The sequence below is a fragment of the Leguminivora glycinivorella genome, chromosome 23 (assembly GCF_023078275.1).
Source record: "Leguminivora glycinivorella isolate SPB_JAAS2020 chromosome 23, LegGlyc_1.1, whole genome shotgun sequence".
In the NCBI taxonomy this organism is placed as follows: Eukaryota; Metazoa; Arthropoda; class Insecta; order Lepidoptera; family Tortricidae; genus Leguminivora; species Leguminivora glycinivorella.
The window spans coordinates 4,971,040-4,993,027 of record NC_062993.1 but is presented as its reverse complement, the minus strand read 5'-3'; the positions used below and the strand labels follow the sequence as shown (position 1 = coordinate 4,993,027).

Below are 21,988 nucleotides of genomic sequence, written 5' to 3'. Positions count from 1 at the left end.
AGAGAATTAGTGACCATGTCTGATAATCATTATAGAATTGATATAGAATATAATTTATATTAAATTTAATCCTTGACAAGCGTAATCCTTTGAACATGTTTTGAACTCAATCCGACATATTTATGACAGTTATGGCAGCCATAGATGATTATAGAATGATAGACCCAAAAAAATTACCTAAGTAGTTTAATAATTATGACAGAAAGAAAATTACCAAAAAACAATGACACAAACGACGAATGTACGGTTATAGATATTAGGTGTGTTTCACTAGGTGACATAGTTTGGTTAACCTTCGTGCCTTGAAACCCTCGCAACACTCAAGATTCCACTTTTCGCACCACTCGCTACTCTCTTGGTTCAATTTTGAAATCTATTGCTACCACGCGACACACACTGCTTTTCACGTCATTTTGTACAATTCCTACAAAAATAATGCGTTGAAGGTTATAGTAAAAAATAATGGCCAAGAAGAGAAAAGTGTCACTTTGGTCACTTCTAGCACGGATGAAAAGTCCCCTCTGAAATAGTGATGTGCACAATAATTTAAAAATCGCATATACAACCTGTTTTTATTGAATTCCGTTAACTTTAAGGGAAGATTCTTTAGATCAAATACAATTAATTTCCCTAAGAAACTAGCGTCTTAACTCTTACGGTTATTGATTACGCAAAAAAAAACACGGTGTATACCTTCCGATGGTACCAGAATTTCCACATTTTCCGCAATATTTGTTTTGTTTGTACTGAACGAAGTGCACATCTTGTGTCGTCGGCGTTGAAACTACAATCAATAATACTAGTTCTACTCATAAAACTATTTTGTTATGGTCTATTATAATGCTAATTGTTATCCTTCGTTACTAGACAAGATTTAGTGTCGACTCAGATGCCGTAGCCGAATGGCATTTCTGCGACGCGAAACGAAAACGAAACGCCGCGAAAGGTAGTCTAGCTCTGTCGCGCCAATACGCACGAGCGACAGAGACACAGGCGACTAGGCAGACTACAGGCGTTTCGTTTCGTGAGCGTTTGTGCCATTCGGCTACGCACACAGGACACTTGTATCAGCTTCAATTGTTTGGCATGCGCGCCGCACGCCCCGCCTCCGCTCCGCTGCTCGCCCAAAATAAAGCGTTTTGATAGCGTAGTGTTAGCGGAGCTGAATGCGCGCGCGTTCCGCTCGCAATCCGCGCGCAACGCCAGCGTTCGTCCGACGCACCGCTATCATTACGCTCCGCTACAGCTCCGCCTACGCTCTCAAAACGCGCATGTGTGGTCGAGTTATAAACGTGCACTCAGGCCACTCAGGCCTTACCCTTACTTATTTAATTACTGTGTTGAATAGGTAATACTATTTTTGTTCTCTTTTAAAGAAACAATCATTAGGAAGGTACGAGTATATTTTTTATTCCATTGTACAAACACCAGGTTATTATTACGTCGTCGATTTTTTGCTGACACTTTAACTGACTGTACTTAACTAAAGTAAATAGGGAGTTTTTGGCCAAGCAAAGTGTCAAATGCCATGCGTGGCTTTAAATTTGACAAATAATGCCAGCCTAATAATTTATCGCCTATTATAATTGCACGCAGGCGGCTGTGGTATGTTGCAGGTGGGTACAGGATTTTTCGGGCAACGACACGGGGTCGGGTCCGGCTCTGATGGCATTCTGCTGTTTGTACTCGGGTTCAACACGTCTGTCATCTTACTCATCAACTGATTGAGCTGGTCACTCAAAGCCCAACAGTCTCGCACATGTTCTCGACGAGACTTATAGATGGCATCACTGGGGTGGAGGAAGGTGACATGCGCCGAGCCGGAGACCCCGTGTTCGAGGTGTGGCCAGGCGAGTTCTGTTGGTAGTATTGCGGTGGTGTGTGTGATTGTTGGGTCTGCATGTGCTGAGGCATGTCCGACTGTTCCGAGGGTCGGTGGTGCTGCGGACGGCACGGCGGCGTCGACGGCGAACAAGGCTTCGGCGGAGGCTGCGGCCGCGGGCAAGGCACTGGCGCCGGAATGCAAGGCGCCGGCGGCGGCGGCGGCGGAGGACAGCCCGGCGGTGGGGTCGGGATAGGACACGCTCGCGGATCAGGAGGACAGCATTCTTCCTGCGTATTTGCCTGGCAGGAGTTGCCACTGCACGGAACACCCGGCCACTCCTTACAGCTCAGTTTACAAGGCGAAGGCTGCTGGACCATTTTATTGTTGTTGTCGCGATCTTTAGCGCATTTCGGTGGATTGTTTATAGGACAGGTTTTGTTAATGCATGTGAAACTCGAGTCCTTCATGACTATTTCTTTGGGTCCTTGCGTGGAGCAGTCTGGGCATGGACATCGTACTTTGATAATTTTGGCCTTGATATCTTTGATTTTTCCGGGAGTATAGCTACAGCATGTGAAGTGGATCCAGGATTTGCAAGACCCTTGGCACTGCAGGCCCGTTTTTGCGGTAACGGTGCGCCTGCAGACCATGCATGGGTTTTTGGGCCGTTTGCAACAATCCGACATGTTGAACATTTACGGTACCTTCAGATTAAGCGGGGTGTTTTGGTTAGCGGCAGTTCGGCATGATTTAAATATTGATTTTATAAATACAAATTGAGATTGGTTTGAACATCTTTTGTGACATGAGTGACAGTTTGTTGTCTAAATATTCAAACTTCTAGCGTCTATTGTCTCTGCTAGCCTAATAAAACATTATTTGAAGAACGACGTACTCCATTAGTCCTTCTCGTACTGTACCTATACGTTAGAAAGAGGCAACAATATTGTAATAATCGATTACTTAATACTTCATGGCAATACTTATACCCATTTTTTTTTTACCAAGATTGATCTTAATCAGGATTAGGCATCTACTCTACTCCCACAATTCATATTTAGTACTAGTACTAGGCTATATCATAAAAGTTAGAGTATGATTTATCAGTTTTTTATTTCTGAAAACGTAGTGATTCAATGCCAAAGAATATAATACTCACTAGGAGAAGAACGATAACTCCATACAGAAATATGTCCCCTTGAAAAGTTCGTTTATACTAGTTCAATGCTCTTTGTTTCTGAATGAGCAGTTTTACTACGAAAATACACGCCTACATTGTCAATGTCATGTTTGCGTTTAGTAAGAAGATAATTTCGCCTAGCATTGATCTGTAGTGTTAAACAAGAATAGACTTCATTACGGTAATAGTAATGACAAAATTTGTTTGTAATAATTTAGCAATGTCATGGAAAAGAGTCAAATGCTAATGATTTTGTAAATGTCATTTCAACATTTTCAACTCCATTGTAGTAATTATTGTTTACGTGTTTCTAAATAACAATAAAATCTGTTTTAGTCTTATATAGGTACATGATAATATATTATGGACGACGAAGACGATTATTGGAACACTAGTGAGACCAAAGCTAAAGCCTTTAGTTTTGACGACGATGTCGTAAGTATAAAAAATCTGAAATAGTATTCCACTATTCCTAACTTTTCTTCTTTTATATGTCTACAGAAATATTTGAATAAATGATACCTTCTGTTATATCAGTGAAATTGTATGTGTAAACTACAAGATTTACGTTCATTTAAATAGTCTTATACTTGTTACAATGTTGAGAAATGTTTTTTTCTTGCAAATAATATCACATAATTTTTTTGTAAAGTTATTGCTGTTGACTTATGACCACATCTCGGGCACTGAAAATCAAATATATGAAAGAGGCGTGTTCGTAGCACACAGTCGAAGCTCGTGTAGGTGAACGCGTACCATGCTTGTACGAGTGAGATATGACAGGTCGACTGTTCGCGTTTTTGACAGGCGGTAACTGTGGTAACCGAGAGGGGGTGGGCGGCACATTCAGCGGAGAGTGGGAGTGGCCATACTGTACGATAGTACTCTTTATTATACTGTGGTATGACTGTATAGTCAAGGTAGTGAGTCAAATTTTACTCACTTCCTTCTTACTTTCATTAAACGGAAATGTAACCTCGGATGTTTTATGAAATAACTCTACTTCAGCTATCACCGCAAGAAATCTTGGCTATCGGCCAGAACAAGTCTCCGGGCAGGCTGAAGACGGTCTGTTCTCCGGCACCAGCATTAACAATGTGAAGACGGCCACTCTGCCACTGTCCAGTCTGGTGCCTAATAAAGTTATGGAGTTGAGTAAGTTGTTACAAAACTCGGTTAAATTGTTTTTATTTTAAATATTTATGTATTCAAAATTACAGGAGTTTATAAACTCATCAACATTCTGTCTCCTGATTGTAAAATCAGAATTACAATGAATTATTTTCTATGAGTATGAATATGAGTTTAATTTATGATAATGTCAACTCCATAGATCCCTAAGGTCCCTAATAATTATGGATAAACATTAAATTAATGTCATATACAAAGAAAAAGTGACCAATGCCTCCAAGTACGGGTAACGGAGTACGCTGGTTCGTTTCCAGCTTGGAACACTTGGAGGCATTGGTCACTTTTTCTTTGTATATGACATTAATTTAATGTTTAAAGTATAATAATAGTAAGACTACTTGAAAAACACGAATTAAAATATTTTCTATAAAAAAATAATTTAAGTTGATCTAAGAATAAATAAATAAAATAAATAAGCCTTTAAAAAAATTGACTTTTTTACAAATAAGCATTTTGCTTAATCTTGTGTTTTGACATCCGAGATGTGTTAGTATAATTTCTGTATGAAAATAAATCCACCAATAACAATTATCTTTCCAGTTCTCCTTGCTCAATCCGGAAAGGACCCCAAAGCAGCTCAACCGCAAGAACACACCGTGTCCACCACAATCAGACGACTGGTCCTAGGCCGTCCGTGCTCTCTGCACAGCCACCGGAGTCTGAAGAGCAAGACGGAGTTGCTGGATGCTGCCGGGGCTGTTGGCGATGGCAATGCTATACTAACTGTAAGACCAGAAAGAAACTGTAAGACAAAGAGAATAAAATAAATTATACTCTGTCAACCAACCGCCTATAACGCCTATAACGGAAAAGATGAGGAGTGGCAGGTTGGCGTGGTTCGGTCATGTAATGAGGAGGGATGAATGTCATATAGGCAAAAGAATGTTGGAGATGAAGGTTGATGGATGGAGAGGAGGGGTAAACCCAAACAACGCTGGATGGATTGTGTGAAAGAGGATATGAGGAAGAAAGATGTGAGTGTTGAGATGACGAAAGATAGAGGAGAATGGAAGAGGAAGACGTGTTGTACCGACCCCACATAACGTGGGATAAGGGTAGGAGGAAGAAGATACTCTGTCAACCAAGTCTGTCAGTAAATAAGAACAAAGAAAAGAACAAAGAAATGTGAAGAAACTTTGACTTTCTGAACAAGTACAATAATGGTTGGGTATTTATATATGTATTGATATATTTATATATTGGTTAGGTACATATTTTGTATTTTATTTATGTACTCTTCTAGCATGTAGTTTATTTTATAGGGGTTGGGCTCTGCTCTAGATTCGAGCGAGATGATATCCGCTGTGCTGTGCCGTACCACACAAAGCGGAATATCATTTGCTGTGCCCTACCTCCTACCTGGGCCATTTTTTTCAAAGTTGTCCACCTCACTTTTTTTGTAACATGGGTATTTTTTACGTGATTCATACTCAGAATCGAGAGCTCTTTCGCTCCTGATAGGAGAAAGAAAATGTCCTAAGATTTTCATACATTTTTTCAATCCTTCCATTCCGTTACCGCCATACAAAATGTATGAAAAAATGGTAACGGAATGGGGAAAACCTTGGGACACCTTTTTCTCCTATTAGGATTGAAAGAGCTCGCGATTCTGAGTGGAAAACACACAAAAATTTCCAAATAAAAAAAAAAAAAGTGGGGTGGACAACTTTGAAAAAAATGGCCCACCTGATATTTATATTTCATTGTTACGTTTTTACAGGTAGTATTATTTCTGATTCAAACCCTAAACAAGAAACTTGTGTACGAGCTTCTATCGTCAAGGCCTCTCGCTCTGAACCACTATATCAGCTTCCTCCAAAACGAGGGCAAAATATCGGAACTGACGGACCTGCTTACGTAAGTAGCTATTCATAAATACCAAAGACATCCGTATATAGGCTTGTGCAGTTTCGTTCGTTGATCGGAGCGCTCCGATCTCGTTCAATCGCTCCCACGAACTAGTTCGCTCTTTTAGGTCTTTTGCTCATTTAGTTCAGCCAGACCAGCGACCACTGCGGTCGGAAAGATCAGAACGAATGGGACCGAATAGTGTCACAATGATACTAATAGTCCACAGATAGTAAAATTCCTGGTCGAAAGGTTGTAAGTAACCGAAGTTTAATATGAAAACTTGATGTTTTTGTGTTGCTCTGCTAAGTAGCTCTCGCTCTTGGTCGGCGCAGTCACACACTCGTTTTCGTTCCAAACCGCTCGCGCTCGCCGATCCTATACTGAACTAAATGAGCAAAGACCGATTCTCAGAGCACGGAAAGATTCAGTTCATTTCGGTCATTGATGGGATTTTATTCCTAACAGTTCATAGTTCGTGAACGACACATGCCTATACGTATAGATAGATAAAGTCCCTTATTCATAAACCCATAAACGTTCACTAAAGTTATCAAGCCGACAAAGTTCGTTAGTCCCTTTCTATCACACCAATACGTCGGAAAGGGACAAACGAACTTTATCGGCTTGATAACTTTAGTAAACGTTTATGAATAGGGGGTAAGAAAAAAAGTATAGAATAGAAGAGAATATGAATATTTATTTACATGAACGGAAGCATCAAGAAAATGCACGTTCGACTAGATAGCGCTACAACTTAGGTTTATTCTCTGCTAGATGGCGCTAATATTGATATTATCAAGTTGATATAGAATTAAATCTGAGGTTCAAAAGTTACAATCCTGTGTACAAGAAGGCAGCTTAAGCAGTATGTACTGTGACTAAACATTTTACTTTGACAGTATAATTCTCTACCTCAAAATTCAAAATTCAATTCGGGTGTCAAAATTTTCGTTGGTACAGCCGGAGGGGTTTTTCGAATCTGTTTAGTATGGACTTCTACAGAATACTAGAGAATCTTAGGGAACCCGCTGGGAATAAATAAATAAATAAATAAATATTATAGGACATTCTTACACAGATTGACTGAGGTCCACGGTAAGGCGCAGCAGGCAGGGTCACTACCGACTACGCCAGACCGGTCGGAATCGAGTTGCATCGACGCTCCGCCACTGCTATATACTCAATATTTTTGTAAATATTTCTTTCCGCCATCGCCTTAGTCCGTTTTCACATTATCCGATCCGATATCGGAAGTCGGAAGAATTTCAATAGAAAAAAACCAAGATGGCGCCTGTAATGTATGGGATATCGGTCCGACATCCGATATCGGATCGGATAATGTGAAAACGGACTTACGCGAAAACGATTCTATTCACCGCTTAGATGGTTGAGTCCTCAACTGTTTTTATTTCAAAAACTTTCTGCCTCAAACCTTGCACAGCTAAACTGTGAAATAAACTTCATGTTGCTTTTTATTTTCACTAAAAATGTTTGAAAATTGAAATAAATACTATACACCAGCGGTTCTCAAACTTATTTTCCCATGTAACCCTTTTAGAAAGTAAAACATCTGACGGAACCCTTAATTTTTTTTATTGCAATCTTTATTTTAATAAGCAATCGTGATAGTAAAATCTAATCACTAGATTCTATAATGTGAGGTATTACCTATATGAAGCAGTTTTTTTTATTTTTTAACAATTGGTGAATATTTGGTTTTATGGAAGAGAGTTGAAGTTGCATATCAGGTACCCAAAATTCACGCGGAGCCCCCAGAGAGGCTTTGCGGAGCCCTAGGGTCCGCGGAGCACACTTTGAGAATGGCTGCTATACACTAAATAAAAAGCCCACTTGGGCTTGATCGCTTTTTCTTGATGGTATCTATTTCAGTTTATAATTTATATATAGTAGTGTTACTACTTAAAACAAAAAAAAATAATAATAATACAATAATTTGATTTGTTCCCTACATCGATTAAAAATGTTTGTTTTGGCCTTTTAGAATGCTGGGAAGATCTCCAGATGCAGCGGTGAGTATTATTATGCTACTGTTATTTATTACTTTTTTGATAAAATGAGAGAGGGAGTGTGAAATAGTGCATTACGATACAAGTGCGAAAAAACCGGCCAAGAGCGTGTCGGGCCACGCTCAGTGTAGGGTTCCGTAGTTTTCCTTATTTTTCTCAAAAACTACTAAACCTATCAAGTTCAAAACAATTTTCCTAGAAAGTCTTTATAAAGTTCTACTTTTGTGATTTTTTCATATTTTTTAAACAAATGGTTCAAAAGTTAGAGGGGGGGGGACGCACTTTTTTTCCTTTAGGAGCGATTATTTCCGAAAATGAAAATATTATCAAAAAACGATGTTAGTAAACCCTTATTAATTTTTAAATACCTATCCAACAATATATCACACGTTGGGGTTGGAATGAAAAAAAATATCAGCCCCCACTTTACATGTATGGGGGGCACCCTAATAAAACATTTTTTTCTATTTTTTATTTTTGCACTTTGTTGGCGTGATTGATATGCATATTGGTACCAAATTTCAGCTTTGTAGTGCTTACGGTTACTGAGATTATCCGCGGACGGACGGACGGACGGACGGACGGACGGACGGACGGACGGACGGACGGACGGACGGACGGACGGACGGACGGACAGACAGACATGGCGAAACTATAAGGGTTCCTAGTTGACTACGGAACCCTAAAAAAGGAAGATCGAAACGAGTGGCGATAAATCGACACGAGTCGAATTTCCTTTTCGCACGTGTATTGTAAGACGTTTGTCAGTATAGATGGCCCTCCGAAGTTTCGACCTGACAAGAAATGAACAACTTCTCGCACTAGTGCGTAAAAAACGCACCATCTGTACTGAAAATGATTTCGAAGCCGAAACTTCGTAGGGCCATCTGTACTGAAAAACGTCGTACGATACACGTGTGAAAAGGAAATTCTTAACTCGTGTCGACTTAAAGCACTCCCTTCGGTCGTGTTTTAATTTGTCGCCTCTCGTTTCGATCTTCCTTTTTTTCGCACTTGTATCGTAATGTGGAAACAATTTTTCGCAGATGCATCAATTTCAACAGCACATGCGATCGGGTGGCTCAGTGGATGGTTTACTGCGGAAGGTAACCAACCTGGTTGCCAACCATTTCAACCAGCCAGGGATAGATGCCTATCAAGCGAAGATGTTAGCCGACTTTGTCAAATTGCTAGGTAATAAAATACTCCCCCCCCCCCCATTTTAGGGAAGTCGGGTTAGAAAGAGACAAAGTAGCCTATATCACTCTCCATACCTTCAACTATCTCCACTCAAAAAATCACGTCTATTCGTCGCTCCGTTTTGCCGTGAAAGACGGACAAACAAACAGACACACACACTTTCCCATTTATAATATTAGTATAACGGGGGATGGATTCTACTGCAAAGGTAAACAACCTCGTTCCCAAAATCCCAACCTCTTTATAAATAACCAAACAAGTATGTTGACTGTTTGTTTGTCCGTCGTTCACAGCAAAACGGAGCACGAATCGACGTGATATTTTAGGTGGAGATAGTTGAAGGGATGGAGAGTGACATAGGCTACTTTTTGTCTCTTTCTAACGCGAGCGAAGCCGCGGGCAAAAGCGAATGTTAAATATAAAAAAAACACGTTCTGCTTAAATTTATTTTTATAAAGTCGTATACGAATTTCTAAGTAACGGCCCGGCCACGACATTGGTCTAAGCGCGACAGCGGTGAGCGGCGGCCATACATTGGAGCGAGACACAGCGATGGGACTTTCCATTCGCACGTATGGCTGCCGCTCGCCGCTGTCGCGCTTAGACCAATGTCGTGGCCGGGCCGTAAAGCCTGACCAGAATTATATGGCTACGTGCCATGTTGCGGAATTTCATTGGAACTAGAGATATCGCAACGCCTGGTTGACGTATCCGGTGACCAGCACGGGAAGCATGGTCGCGCGATAGACGATAAAATATCAGGCCGTCCCTATCGCACTATTAGTAAGTGCGATAGGGACGGCCAGATGTTTTATCATTTATCGCGCCATGCTTCCCGTGCAGAGGGCTGGCAGCTATAGCCAGCGAATATGTTTGGCCATTCAAAAAGGCAACGCTGCCAGCCCACTGGGCACCATCACCTCCGAGGATGATCTGGGGAGCATTTTTTTTGTAAATATATATTAATTTGTGTAGTTTTAAGTTGTGTATAATTATATTAAATTGTTTAGTTTATGTAATAAAACAAAAATATTCAATAAATAAGTACAATCTTAAACAATTAAAATATAAAAATTAAAACTAAAGTACCTTAAAAATTGAGATAAAACTAAATTAAAATATAATTATAAACTAATAAAAAAACCGGCCAAGTGCGAGTCGGGCTCGCGCACAAAGGGTTCCGTAGCAGCCAAAATTACAGTTAAATCAACCTATCTCAAAAACTATAAGAGATACTTTGATCAAACCAAAAATCGTTGAAAGAGTTAATTAGCATGCATCACCTCTATTTTTTTTAGAATTTTATACCCCGTAGTTATAAAAATAGAGGGGGGACATACTTTTTACGACTTTGAGAGCTGATATCTCAAAACCGTTCACTTTAAGAAAAATGTTTTTTAGAAAACTTTATATCATTTTAAAAGACCTTTCCATTGATACCCCACACGGGTATGTACATCGAAAAAAAATTTTCATCCCTCAGTTACATGTATGGGGGCCCCACCCCAATTCTTTTTTTTTTACTATTTAGTGTCATAATTTTGTAGCGGTTCATACAACACATATTCCCATCAAATTTCATCACTGTAGTACTTATAGTTTCCGAGTAAATCGGCTGTGACAGACGGACAGACGGACAGACGGACAGACGGACAGACGGACATGACGAAACTATAAGGGTTCCGTTTTTGCCATTTTGGCTACGGAACCCTAAAAAAGACCTCCGCGAGCTGTACCGGGTGCAAAGGTGCCCATCAAACTTGCCGCGTTGGATGGCAATGGACAACCTTTGCACCGTTATATATGTTTATGTTATATATACATTGTAAATTTATTATTTATTTATCTTTTCTCTTAGCCTAGGTTTTTTTACAATATGAGTATAAAAGTAAAAAAAAAAAATCTTCATACTATACTGAACTGTCAATTCACACATCAGAATAACAGCGGCCTCCTAACAATAGTCATATATTTCTTGATCAGGCTTTAATTGACGTTATTAAGTAGAGGTATTATCTGGTTCCAATATTTCATTCGAAATATACAGGACAAATCAGTTAATCTCTTCTCACTGATCGATATTTAGAGACCTTATACATCTCTAATCATTGTAGTAGCGTAAAACTTTAGTTAGAACTTAGAATTAGTATTATCAATTGTAATTTCAGTTCAACTTGTATATTGTCGTGTAAAAGTGCCCCTGTGGCCTATTTTCTGAATAAATGATTTGTATTTCGTCACTACTTTTAAAAAATCTCGTATCTCACGCTGTTCCTCAAAGTTAAAACGACGTAAGTCTATATGCATTTCATACATACTTACTACAATTTTCTTTTCATTGACAGACGAAGATACAAGTTTTTTTTTTAAAGTAGAGGTAGTGACGATTTGTAATTACTGTAATTAGAGTGTTTTACTTTGAAAGAAAGAATAAATAAAAATACTATAATTATTTTACAAAAATATTTTTAATTTATTCGCAGAATGGCAGAAATACGCCCAGAAGCCAGTTCTGGAAAACAAATCAGCATTATACTGTCTGGCGTACTGCTGTGCCAATCATTGGCACGAGGGTGCCGGTAACATGATGTCACCACTCACTCTGTGCCAGAGGCAACAGGTTTGTGTCATTAATTATTTATTACTGTGAGATTATTCTTTCTCGATTGGCGTGAGCGTGATGTTTTACAAGTTTCTTAGAGACTTGCAACACGTACAGTCAATCAATTGGAACCCTAGGCCACTCTACAACCATGTCAAAATGACAAGCGGTAAGAGATTTCCTACAATCTGATTAATAACATCACTATGACATAGTTCTACAGTGGTCTAGGGTTCCAATTGGTTGACTGTACTTATATGTAGTAATGTAGCTATGAGTTTTTAACGTTTCACGGTTATTTTCATCAGACTTATATTGACCGGGATATAGACCGTGAGTACCTTTTTGATTTTTGTCGAGCTCCCGATATTTCGACGCAGTTACATGCATCATGATCACGGAAAACTGAAGACAGCGGGTGGATGTCAAAGTTGCGTAGACAGCAGCGATCTACCCTCCTTCGTTTGTACGGGTCAAATCTAGTCGTAACCTAATTAGTGGGTTTTGGGTCTTTGGGGGACTTTTAGGCCTTGGGCCAAGCATTGAAAATGAAATGAAAAATGAAAATGAAATATTTATTTTTCAAGTAGGTAGGCATATTACAATGCGCATATGAACGTCAAATAAAGCTACGCCGGCTCTAACCCTACGCCTCAGCCTCGAGAAGATTTCAGTCCCCCCTCAGTTGGGAGGGGGGTATCCACTATGGGACCGGCAAGAAACTCGGCGGGCAACTTAACATGCATTAAATAACAAGATACAATTTAACATGCAAAAGTATTCATCAAAGAATATGAACAGACTAGCTACTCTATGGAAATGAATTTCAATAAATTATATTATTGCTTAATAATACGTCGTTCTTCTTCAGAGAAAACATAATTATCAAATTGTCGCAGAAGAAAAGATAATATGAATCTCAATGTCATTAAATATGTAATTTGCATTGTCAGCAAACACCGAGATGCAAAAAATAAAGAAAGGGAGACCTTTGTCCAGCAGTGGGATACGACAGGCTAATAAATGAATATAAAATGAAATGAAATGAAAGCATTTATTTCGGACAACTATTGTTGTATTTGGATGTATTCATCCATATTATTTTAGTAATAACTAAAAAAAAAACTAAACTAAATAATAATAATAAACTTTTTAATTTTCAGATAAGCCCTCTACAGTACGACTGGGTTGTATTGAATGTTCATGCTAAGTCCGGAAAATGGGATATCGTGGAGTCTTTGTTCACGAAAAAGGTAAGCCCAAGTATGAAAGATCATATTAATGACACCTATTTCCCAAAGGGCACACCTCGGACACTGGCGGTCAAATATATGAAAGAGGCGCGTTCCTAGCACACAGTCTAATCTCGTGTAGGTGAACGCGTACCATGCTTGTATGAGTGAGATATGACAGGTCGACTGTTCACGTTTTTGACAGGCGGTAACTGTGAGGTAACCGAGAGGGGGTGGGCGGCACTTCCAGCGGAGAGCGGGAGTGGACATACTCTACAATATTACTTTTTATTATACTGTGCCGAGGGGTAGGCAGAGATCATGAAAGTCCATACTAACGATCGAGTATTTTTTTACGTGCAATGTTTTTACTGCCATAGACAAAGCTAGAATTTTATTCTAGGCGTTCAGTAATTCTACTGCCACAAAGTTAGAAATATATGCTGGCTTTATTAAAAAAAAGCTGACGATTGTTCCTCCCGGCCCAAAAGATATAGTCAGTTATATGATGTATTTTCCTTAATTTTTAACCACCGACGCAAAAACGGAGGGGTGTTATAAGTTTACTTTGACGTGTCTGTCTGTCTGTCTGTCCGTCTGTCTGTCTATCTGTCTGTCTGTCTGTCTGTCTGTCTGTCTGTGTGTGTGTGTGTCTGTCTGTCTGTGGCATCGTAGCTCCTGAACGGATGAACTGATTTAGATTCAGTTTTTTTTGTCTGAAAGCTGAGTCAGTCGGGAGTGTTCTTAGCCATGTTTAATGAAAATCGGTCTACTATGTCGCAGTCGGGGTTTTTTTCAAAATTTTAATTTTGTGGTTAGGTATGATGTTTTTTGTTAATTTTTCAGGACTGGCTCGGCCGAACAACAGTTTCCTCACACATACCTATAGAAACTCTCCTATCAAGACTGAGCGAGATGCAAGCGAGTAAACAACTACTTGCGACATGCGTCAACAAGGTCGTTAAGCTTCGCAAGACAGACTTAGATTGGCACAGGCGTTCAAGGTAGGAATATTCGTAGATTACAGTAAAAAAAAAAATCAATTATGTGGTGAGAAGGGTTACCTCATCTGGCAGAATAATTTTAACACTTTAAGTTCCCGCGCTTTGTACACATATTTAAAGTCACATACAGGTCGAACGCGATTAATTAACATTATTTTTACCTTTTTTCCCAACGTTTATATAAATTAATATCGGGTAGTTTTGTGGTGTTTACATCTCCGGTGACACTTTGCTGGGACGTCAGTCTTCCGCGACCACGGCCAGTGCAACCTGGCCGAAACGTTGGGGAAAAAGGTAAAAATTATGTTAATTAATCGCGTTCGACCTGTATGTGACTTTAGAATAATTTTAGTCAGAAATGTTATTTTTTCAGAAAAAATATTTGGCATTATTACTACCACGCATACGGTACACTTGGCAGGATATTGTTCTGCAGACCGTTACTTTCGTCGAATTTGATTTAGCTTAATTTTATGTACCATAATAATCATATAGAGCAAGATTCTGATACGCTATAAAAAAGGAAATACTGTACCAGAGCCTTCGTTAGGTACGACGACGAGCGAAGCGAGGAGGACTGTTAGGTATCTTGCATCCCTAATACGTCGGACTCTCCAAAACCAAATTGAAAGGAGAAGGACAACTATGCCGCCTAAATATTATGCACAAAAATTATCTGCGAAAGTACTATTCGACTAGAAGATTATTATGCTCATTAACATTATGCCAATACCATTCGGAATTATAAAAATCTGCGAAATGATTTATGCCAAAGCATATTATGCATTAGGTGTTCCTGCCAAACGTGACTTCTGCCAAGAACTATTATTATACGAATCAAATAAATGCGAAAAAAGTTTCTGCAAGACGATAGTGAACCGGTTAGAATGGTTGGTTCGTTACATTCTGCAGTAGAGTTCTGAATGATATTCCGCTTTGTGTGGTAGGGCACAGCACAGCGGATATCATCTCGCTCGAATCTAGAGCAAAGCCCAACTGGGGTAGTACCTCCGCCTTACAGAAGACCGCAGCCAAATAGCACTAGACCCTACTCATAGTGTTGTGTTCCTGCCGGTGAGTAAGGCTGCCAGAGCTCAACGAGGGTGCGGTGTGCTGATGACGGGAGGACTTACGGAACTGACTTATTCCGTCTATTGTCCTTGAGTCGTCGGCAACCCGAACTCCTCCTTGAACTTGTACACTCCTTTTTACTGTGTATTTAACACAGCAAAAGGGAATCTACAAGTTTCTAATGGGGTGGCAACGCGCATGTGACACTCTTTGAGTTGCAGGCGTCCATAGGTTACGGTGACCGCTTTCCATCAGGCGGGCCGTACGCTTGTTTGCCACCGACGTAGTATATATAAAAAAAGGAGACCATCCACATACCTACAAGCTACAGTTCATCAAAATAAAACACGTTGTGTTTAGTTATTTTCTTAACTTACAGATACATTCCGTGGTAATAGAGACGTATGCGAAGCAGAAAGACAGACTGGCATGCTTCAGAACTACAAGATGACTTTAAACCCACAGTCAGAAGAGTTTATTCTAGTCGAAAACACGCTTAGAGACAACGTGAGTATCTAAAAAAAAAAAATTACACATCATCATTACATATTACCTAAGACATACCGGGTTAGTGCTAGGTTTACACGGGCTTAGTATTTGTCATTAGTATTAGTGATTAAGAGATTATTTAAAAAATTGCAAACGGGACTTAATCGCAATTATTATGTTTTAAACACTAACCTCCGACGTTTCAAGGACGGCATTGTCCCCGTGGTCTCGGAGCAGACCACGACCACGCTACGCACGACTGCTCCGAGACCACGGGGACAATGCCGTCCTTGAAACGTCGGAGGTTAGTGTTTAAAACATAGTAAATACGCGATTAAGTCCCGTTTGCAATTTTAAATATGTGTAAAAATCGTGAAAGTTTGATTAAGAGCTTGTCAGCAAAGTGACAAGTGGCAAGTAGCCGTCCACACATGTGTGTTAGAGAAAAGTATTAGTTACCAATATATTACAATGGTGACGTGAAGTAAACTAATCACTGGAGTAGTTAAACTTCACTTGTCAGTAATGTTTTTTCACTGCCCACATCTACTTTAAAAATATATCACTCCGGACCACATATGATGTGAATAAACATCTCTAATAAACTTCCTCAATCAATAAAACAAATAGAAAATCCCTTAACACATATCTAATAAGCAATACCAGAAATACATTGCAAGAGAGTTGTTTAAATGACAGAATGTTTAATTAATAATACATATTATGATAAAAGTAAGTAGCTTAATTCTAAAGTATTACTAATTAGCTGTAAGATAACATGTGCAACATAATTCGTAATTTACCTACTATTCAGTAGTTATAAGATTGCTGGGTGCTCCTTGCATGGTCATATTACTCCCACATGTTATAATTATGTTTGTAATATGTTTGCAATAAATGCTTTGTTTGTTTGTTTACACCACTTGAAAAGTGACAAGTACGAGTAGATTTTTGCCGGCGATAGATACTTGTCGCTTAGTAAATAGAACCGACTTCTATTCACTTGCAGTCGCAGTTGCACTAATACTTAGCACTTGTACAATATGTTTACACGCATGTGACAAGTGTTAGAGATTATGCACTAAGCATTAGCTACTAAGCTCGTGTAAACCTAGCATAAGCCAATGCCAAAATACAGCCGCTAGGACCATCGACTTAGCAAGCAGGGTCACTATTAAGCACTAAGACTGGTCGTCAGGCCTGCTAGCCGAATGGCATTTCTTGCGACGCCAGACGCCGACAGAAATGCAGTCTGTAGCTCTGTCGCGCCAATACGAAAGAGCGACATAGATAGCTACGAAAGAGATATTAATTTTTGTTCTTGTCATAGATGTTTTCTATATTTGTATATTACATATAATATATCGTTGTATCTGGGTACCCACAACACAAGCCTTCTTGAGCTTACCGTGGGACTCAGTCAATCTGTGTAAGAATATCCTATAATATTTATTTATAGATAAAATAAGTTAGTTAAGTGTTAGTGACATAGGCTTAGGTAATGATTGATTTTGTTAATACATATAAGCAAAGATAGTATTTTATACAATCGTGATATAATACAAAGCTTTTCAGTCGAGTACCATGTTTAATAGGCCACGAAGCTTGCTGAGTGGCCTAATAGTACGGTACGAGAGAGTGAAAAGCTTAATTATATCACTATCGTATACAATACTTTTGCTACGAGTCATCATCTTCATCATCAATGGATGGAAATATCTATCATTCATGCAAGTTAAAATTATTGTTAATAGCGTCGTTCACCGTTGTATCAACATCGAATTACCTAGCAACCAATTGTTTGCAATAACCGTCTCAGATTGGCCGATAACGCGACAGATAAAAAAATGAGTTTCAGATGCAGGAAAATTTTGCCAGGCTCCCGTAGCCGAATGGCATTTCTCCGACGCCAAACGAAAGCGATACGCCGCTGGCTCTGTCGCGCCATTACGCAAGCGCGATAGAGATAGATATCTACTAGCGCTTCGTTTCGTGAGCGTTTCGTGAGCGATTGTGCCATTCGGCTAGCCACCCTGGTATCGCAAATTAGTATAGAAATTGGATGAAGTTCTATTTTTGAAATTATTACAGTCAACTATAATGAGCTTATTATAATTGAGTCGGAACTGCCATAGAGTATCCAACACTGAAAAGTTAGCACTTATATCACAGAATATATAATAGTACAAGTACAGAAGGCCCACTGCTTTGATGTTCACGAAATGCCGCCTTTTTAAATGCCTACAAAATTCTAACAAAGAAATGAGCCGCACGTGTGCAAAGTGAAGTTAATATAGGGTTGCTTATGGATTAAAACGAAAATTAATATTCAGAAAATGTTATAAGTAAGTATTCAAGTCTTAGGTACTTTCTATATATATGTTCTACTAGGGCTTGCATTCCGGAATTCCGGAATCTCGAAATTCCGGAATTTCGGACAATTTTTTCTGATATTACAGTTCCGGAATTGAAACACATAATCTCGAAAATTCCGGAATTGAAAAAAAGGTATATTTTTGGACGAAAAAGTGTAACATCAGCCTGGTTATTTTACAAAACTACCACCTCGTCTATAAAAGATATGTAAATTCATTAAGTTAGACACTCCTCAAGTCCTCAGATTCAGGTAGTGCCTATTTTTAACCGACTTCAAAAAAGGAGGAGGTTCTCAATTCGACTGAATGTTTTTTTTTTTTTTTTTTTTTTTTTTTTTGTATGTATGTTCCTCGATATCTCCGAGAATTGTGGACCGATTTTCAAAATTTTTTTTTTGATCGAACGGGTATAACCCCGAGATGGTCCCATTGGTACCAAGTCAGGGTCTGATGATGGGATCCTGGAGAAATCGAGGGAACTCTTCAAATGTTATAGGCACATGTAATGTTTTCAGTGTATTTTTCAAAGGTAAACCAGTATTTACGCCTGATGGTAATAATTTTATGTGGCTGAGCTGATGATGGAAGGTCAACTCCTCAATGGTTAGGAGTTAAAGGATAATTCTTTCACTAGTGTACATGTATTCGGACTGATACATATAATATCAATAGGAACCACTAAAAATCAACAAATAAATAAACTTTTTAACAAAAAATAAAACCGCCTTCAAAAATAAGCGCGTTACAAAACACGGAGAAACTAAAAAGCAAAAAATAATAAACCTTTGAATTCAGATTTCTTATCGTATTGCAATAATCTAAACATCCAAATTATAAACAAATCAATTATTTTTGGAGTCGGTGCCAGCCTGCGTATGGTTGGGTGGGGCAAACAGGCAATAGCAAGGCGACGAACAGGTCTGGTACCGACTGCAAAAATAATTGATTTGTTTATAATTTGGATGTTTAGATTATTGCAATACGATAAGAAATCTGAATTCAAAGGTTTATTATTTTTTGCTTTTTAGTTTCTCCGTGTTTTGTAACGCGCTTATTTTTGAAGGCGGTTTTATTTTTTATGACTAAAGGGTTGCATCCAGGTTGCTAGAGCGAGATAGTGTAGTTTTAACTCAATATTATACCATTGTCACTTTCTTGGTTTAAGCTTCTCAATTGTTTTAGCTAATAAGTGAAATATATAATCATTTTAAAATAAAGATTACATGTAGGTTTGTTTTGTGATAATTTAAAATTACTATGCCGGAGTTGAGAGTGGGTTTTAAGTTTGAAATACTGGCTACAATTAAAACATAAATAAATAACATTAGGTACATTATTAATATTATTATTTTATTAAAAGTATTATGCCCAATTTATTAGACCGAACTTAATTTTTATAATAATCTAAATTAATCGGTATTAAAGCGGCATAAACTCAAAATTTTACTTTCTTTTCTCATAGCACTGAATATTTAAGGCATAAAGTCTTAAGTTCAGAAGCAAATCGTAGTATTTGGTATTACATTCATTCACAAGCATAACGTCGTAGTTATTTTATACACTTTTCACAAAGACGTGTGCATATTTTACTAAACTCTATCTAAGTCTATTACCACTTACCACAAAAATTAAAAGATTTGAGAAGCAAATGTATGTGAAATTATGTATATAAAAGAATGATTTATTTTTTTACAAAAATTAAGGTGTAGGTACATGTAGGTACCTAGAATAAATCATAAAAATCCGTCTTTTTTTGGGCTAGCTTGGATATCTTTTGTCCCTACTGAGTCTGATAAAGGTAATTCAATATTTCTTTTATTACAGTTATGCGAACAAGACGTTATGCAATTCTTGTAAATTATTACTTTTATATTATTTCGATGCTCAATGGATAAAAAAATAACTTATCGTTGATCACTATCAGAAAACTGGCAATTAAACGTCGTTTGGTATCGTTACACTGTAGTTCGAAATATCTTTTGCAAGACTGATTTTTGACGCAAAATTGGCTTCCTCTAAAATTACTAAATGAAAATTTCAGTAGCTATAGGCCTTTCAGGTACGGAGTTCATTGTCTTAAACGTCGATTTATAACAAATTTCAGTTTAAAATTGTATTATTTCATCAAAATCCACCAGAAAATAAAACCAAAAAAAATTGTTCAATTCCGGAACTAGTTCCGAATTCCAGAATTGAAGTCCAATCTCGAAAACCAGTTCCGGAATTGAAAACCGTCCGATATTGCAAGCCCTAGTACCTACAGACATATTTTTGCTTAAGTCCCAACATCACAAGCCTTATTGAAATTTTCCGTCGGACTGATATCTGTGTAAGATTGTCCTATTTTATTCATGATGTCTATTTAACTAGGCATTATTAGCCATTCCACACGCGGACATCGCATATGAACCTTAAAAACTTGCGACGTAAAGTAACAATAGAAAGTGCGAACGTGTGTCTCCGTGAGAACGCGCGCCACCCCTGATTAGGGCCGCGAACTCGCGGCCGCCAGCATGTACTTGTAGCGCGGCGATAGAATCGCGAGTGAGCCGCCCCTGCTTATAGTTTATTCGTGGTGTCCTAATTGACAGATTAGGTACAGCCGACAAGTAGAAAACATTTTCAGTACATATATGTAGTGTTTTTTCCAGTAAAACTTCGCAAAGAAGTAGGTACTTACGTATCTTGTCAGGTCGGAACTTTGTAACCCAGAGTTCATAAATATGTGTACATTTCTTCACCTTAACTCGTTGCTATAAGGTGAAGAAATGTACACATAATTATGAACTCGACTGTATGATACACGTTACTCGACTGTATGAAATACTTTTGCATGTTAAATTGTATCTTGTTATTTAATGCATGTTAGTTATAAGATGTAATGTTTTGAAAAGAAGTTGCCCGCCGAGTTTCTTGCCGGTCCTATAGTGGATACCCTCCCAACTGAGGGGGACTGAAATCTTCTCGAGGCTGAGGCGTAGGGTTAGAGCCGGCGTAGCTTTATTTGACGTTCATATGCGCATTGTAATATGCCTACTTGAAAAATAAATATTTCATTTTCATTTTCATTTTCATTTCATTTTCATTTTCGACGTGCGAAGAGGGAATTCGGTAACTCGTGTCGATATAACATCCCTCTTTTGGCTGTGTTTTTTTTGTTCTCACCTCTTATCAATCTTCCCTTCCGAACTTGTATCATAATGTACTATAAAATCTTTTTTTCCAGTCCATCAAATGGAAGAACTGATCTCCTTAAACAAATCAAGAACCATACAGGATATGAACAATCTCAGTTATAATACGGCTCTTTTATAAAGTGAAGATTTAATTTAAGGCAATCCTATCAATTTTATACCTTGAAAACTCTAGATTAAATTCCGAAGTTGACCTGAGCTGTATTTTCATATGTTATTAAGTGTACTCAAAATATTTGATAATATTACTTAAAATAAAAGGTCATTTTATTTTTACTATACATTTGTTTCAATTCTGCTGATAGCTTTTTACATAGAAGAATAGGTAAATAAAATGCGTTTATTAAAATAAAGCTTTTTTGGTAGTAGGTACCTATTAGTTACCTACGCTCTGGTCATTCATCATTAATAAAATAATTATACATCCATACATACATAATCACGCCTGTGTCCCATGAAGGGGTAGGCAGAGCACATGAAACTACTTCAGGTTTCAGTGCCACCTCTTGGCAAATAAGGGGTTGAAAGAAAACGAAACTGTGACATTGCAGTGACAGGTTGCCAGCCTCTCGCCCACGCCACAATTTAACCCATATCCCACAGTCGCCTTCTACGACACCCACGAGAAAGAAAGGGGGTGGTGAAATTAATAATATAATATATAATAATATAATATATAGTAATAATTATAATATTGAATATTTAGTTTTTTTTTTAATTTATGTTTTAATTTGCGAGGCAAAGTTA

The 21,988-nt window shown here is 38.3% G+C and overlaps 1 protein-coding gene and 1 pseudogene across 1 annotated transcript; one reads left to right on the top strand and one right to left on the bottom strand.

Moving 5' to 3' along the window:
* Positions 1-1,737: 1,737 nt before the first annotated feature.
* LOC125238191 (pollen-specific leucine-rich repeat extensin-like protein 2) lies at positions 1,738-2,511 on the bottom strand. Its single transcript, XM_048145464.1, has one exon. It carries the CDS (start codon positions 2,509-2,511, stop codon positions 1,738-1,740), a length of 774 nt encoding a protein of 257 aa, XP_048001421.1.
* A 737-nt stretch (positions 2,512-3,248) lies between these two features.
* Positions 3,249-14,581, top strand: LOC125238190 (annotated as a pseudogene).
* The last annotated feature ends 7,407 nt before the right edge of the window (positions 14,582-21,988 follow it).

Excerpts from the sequence above, each read along its gene's own strand:
- LOC125238191 (XM_048145464.1), bottom strand. The coding sequence starts at position 2,511 with ATGTCGGATTGTTGCAAACGGCCCAAAAACCCATGCATGGTCTGCAGG.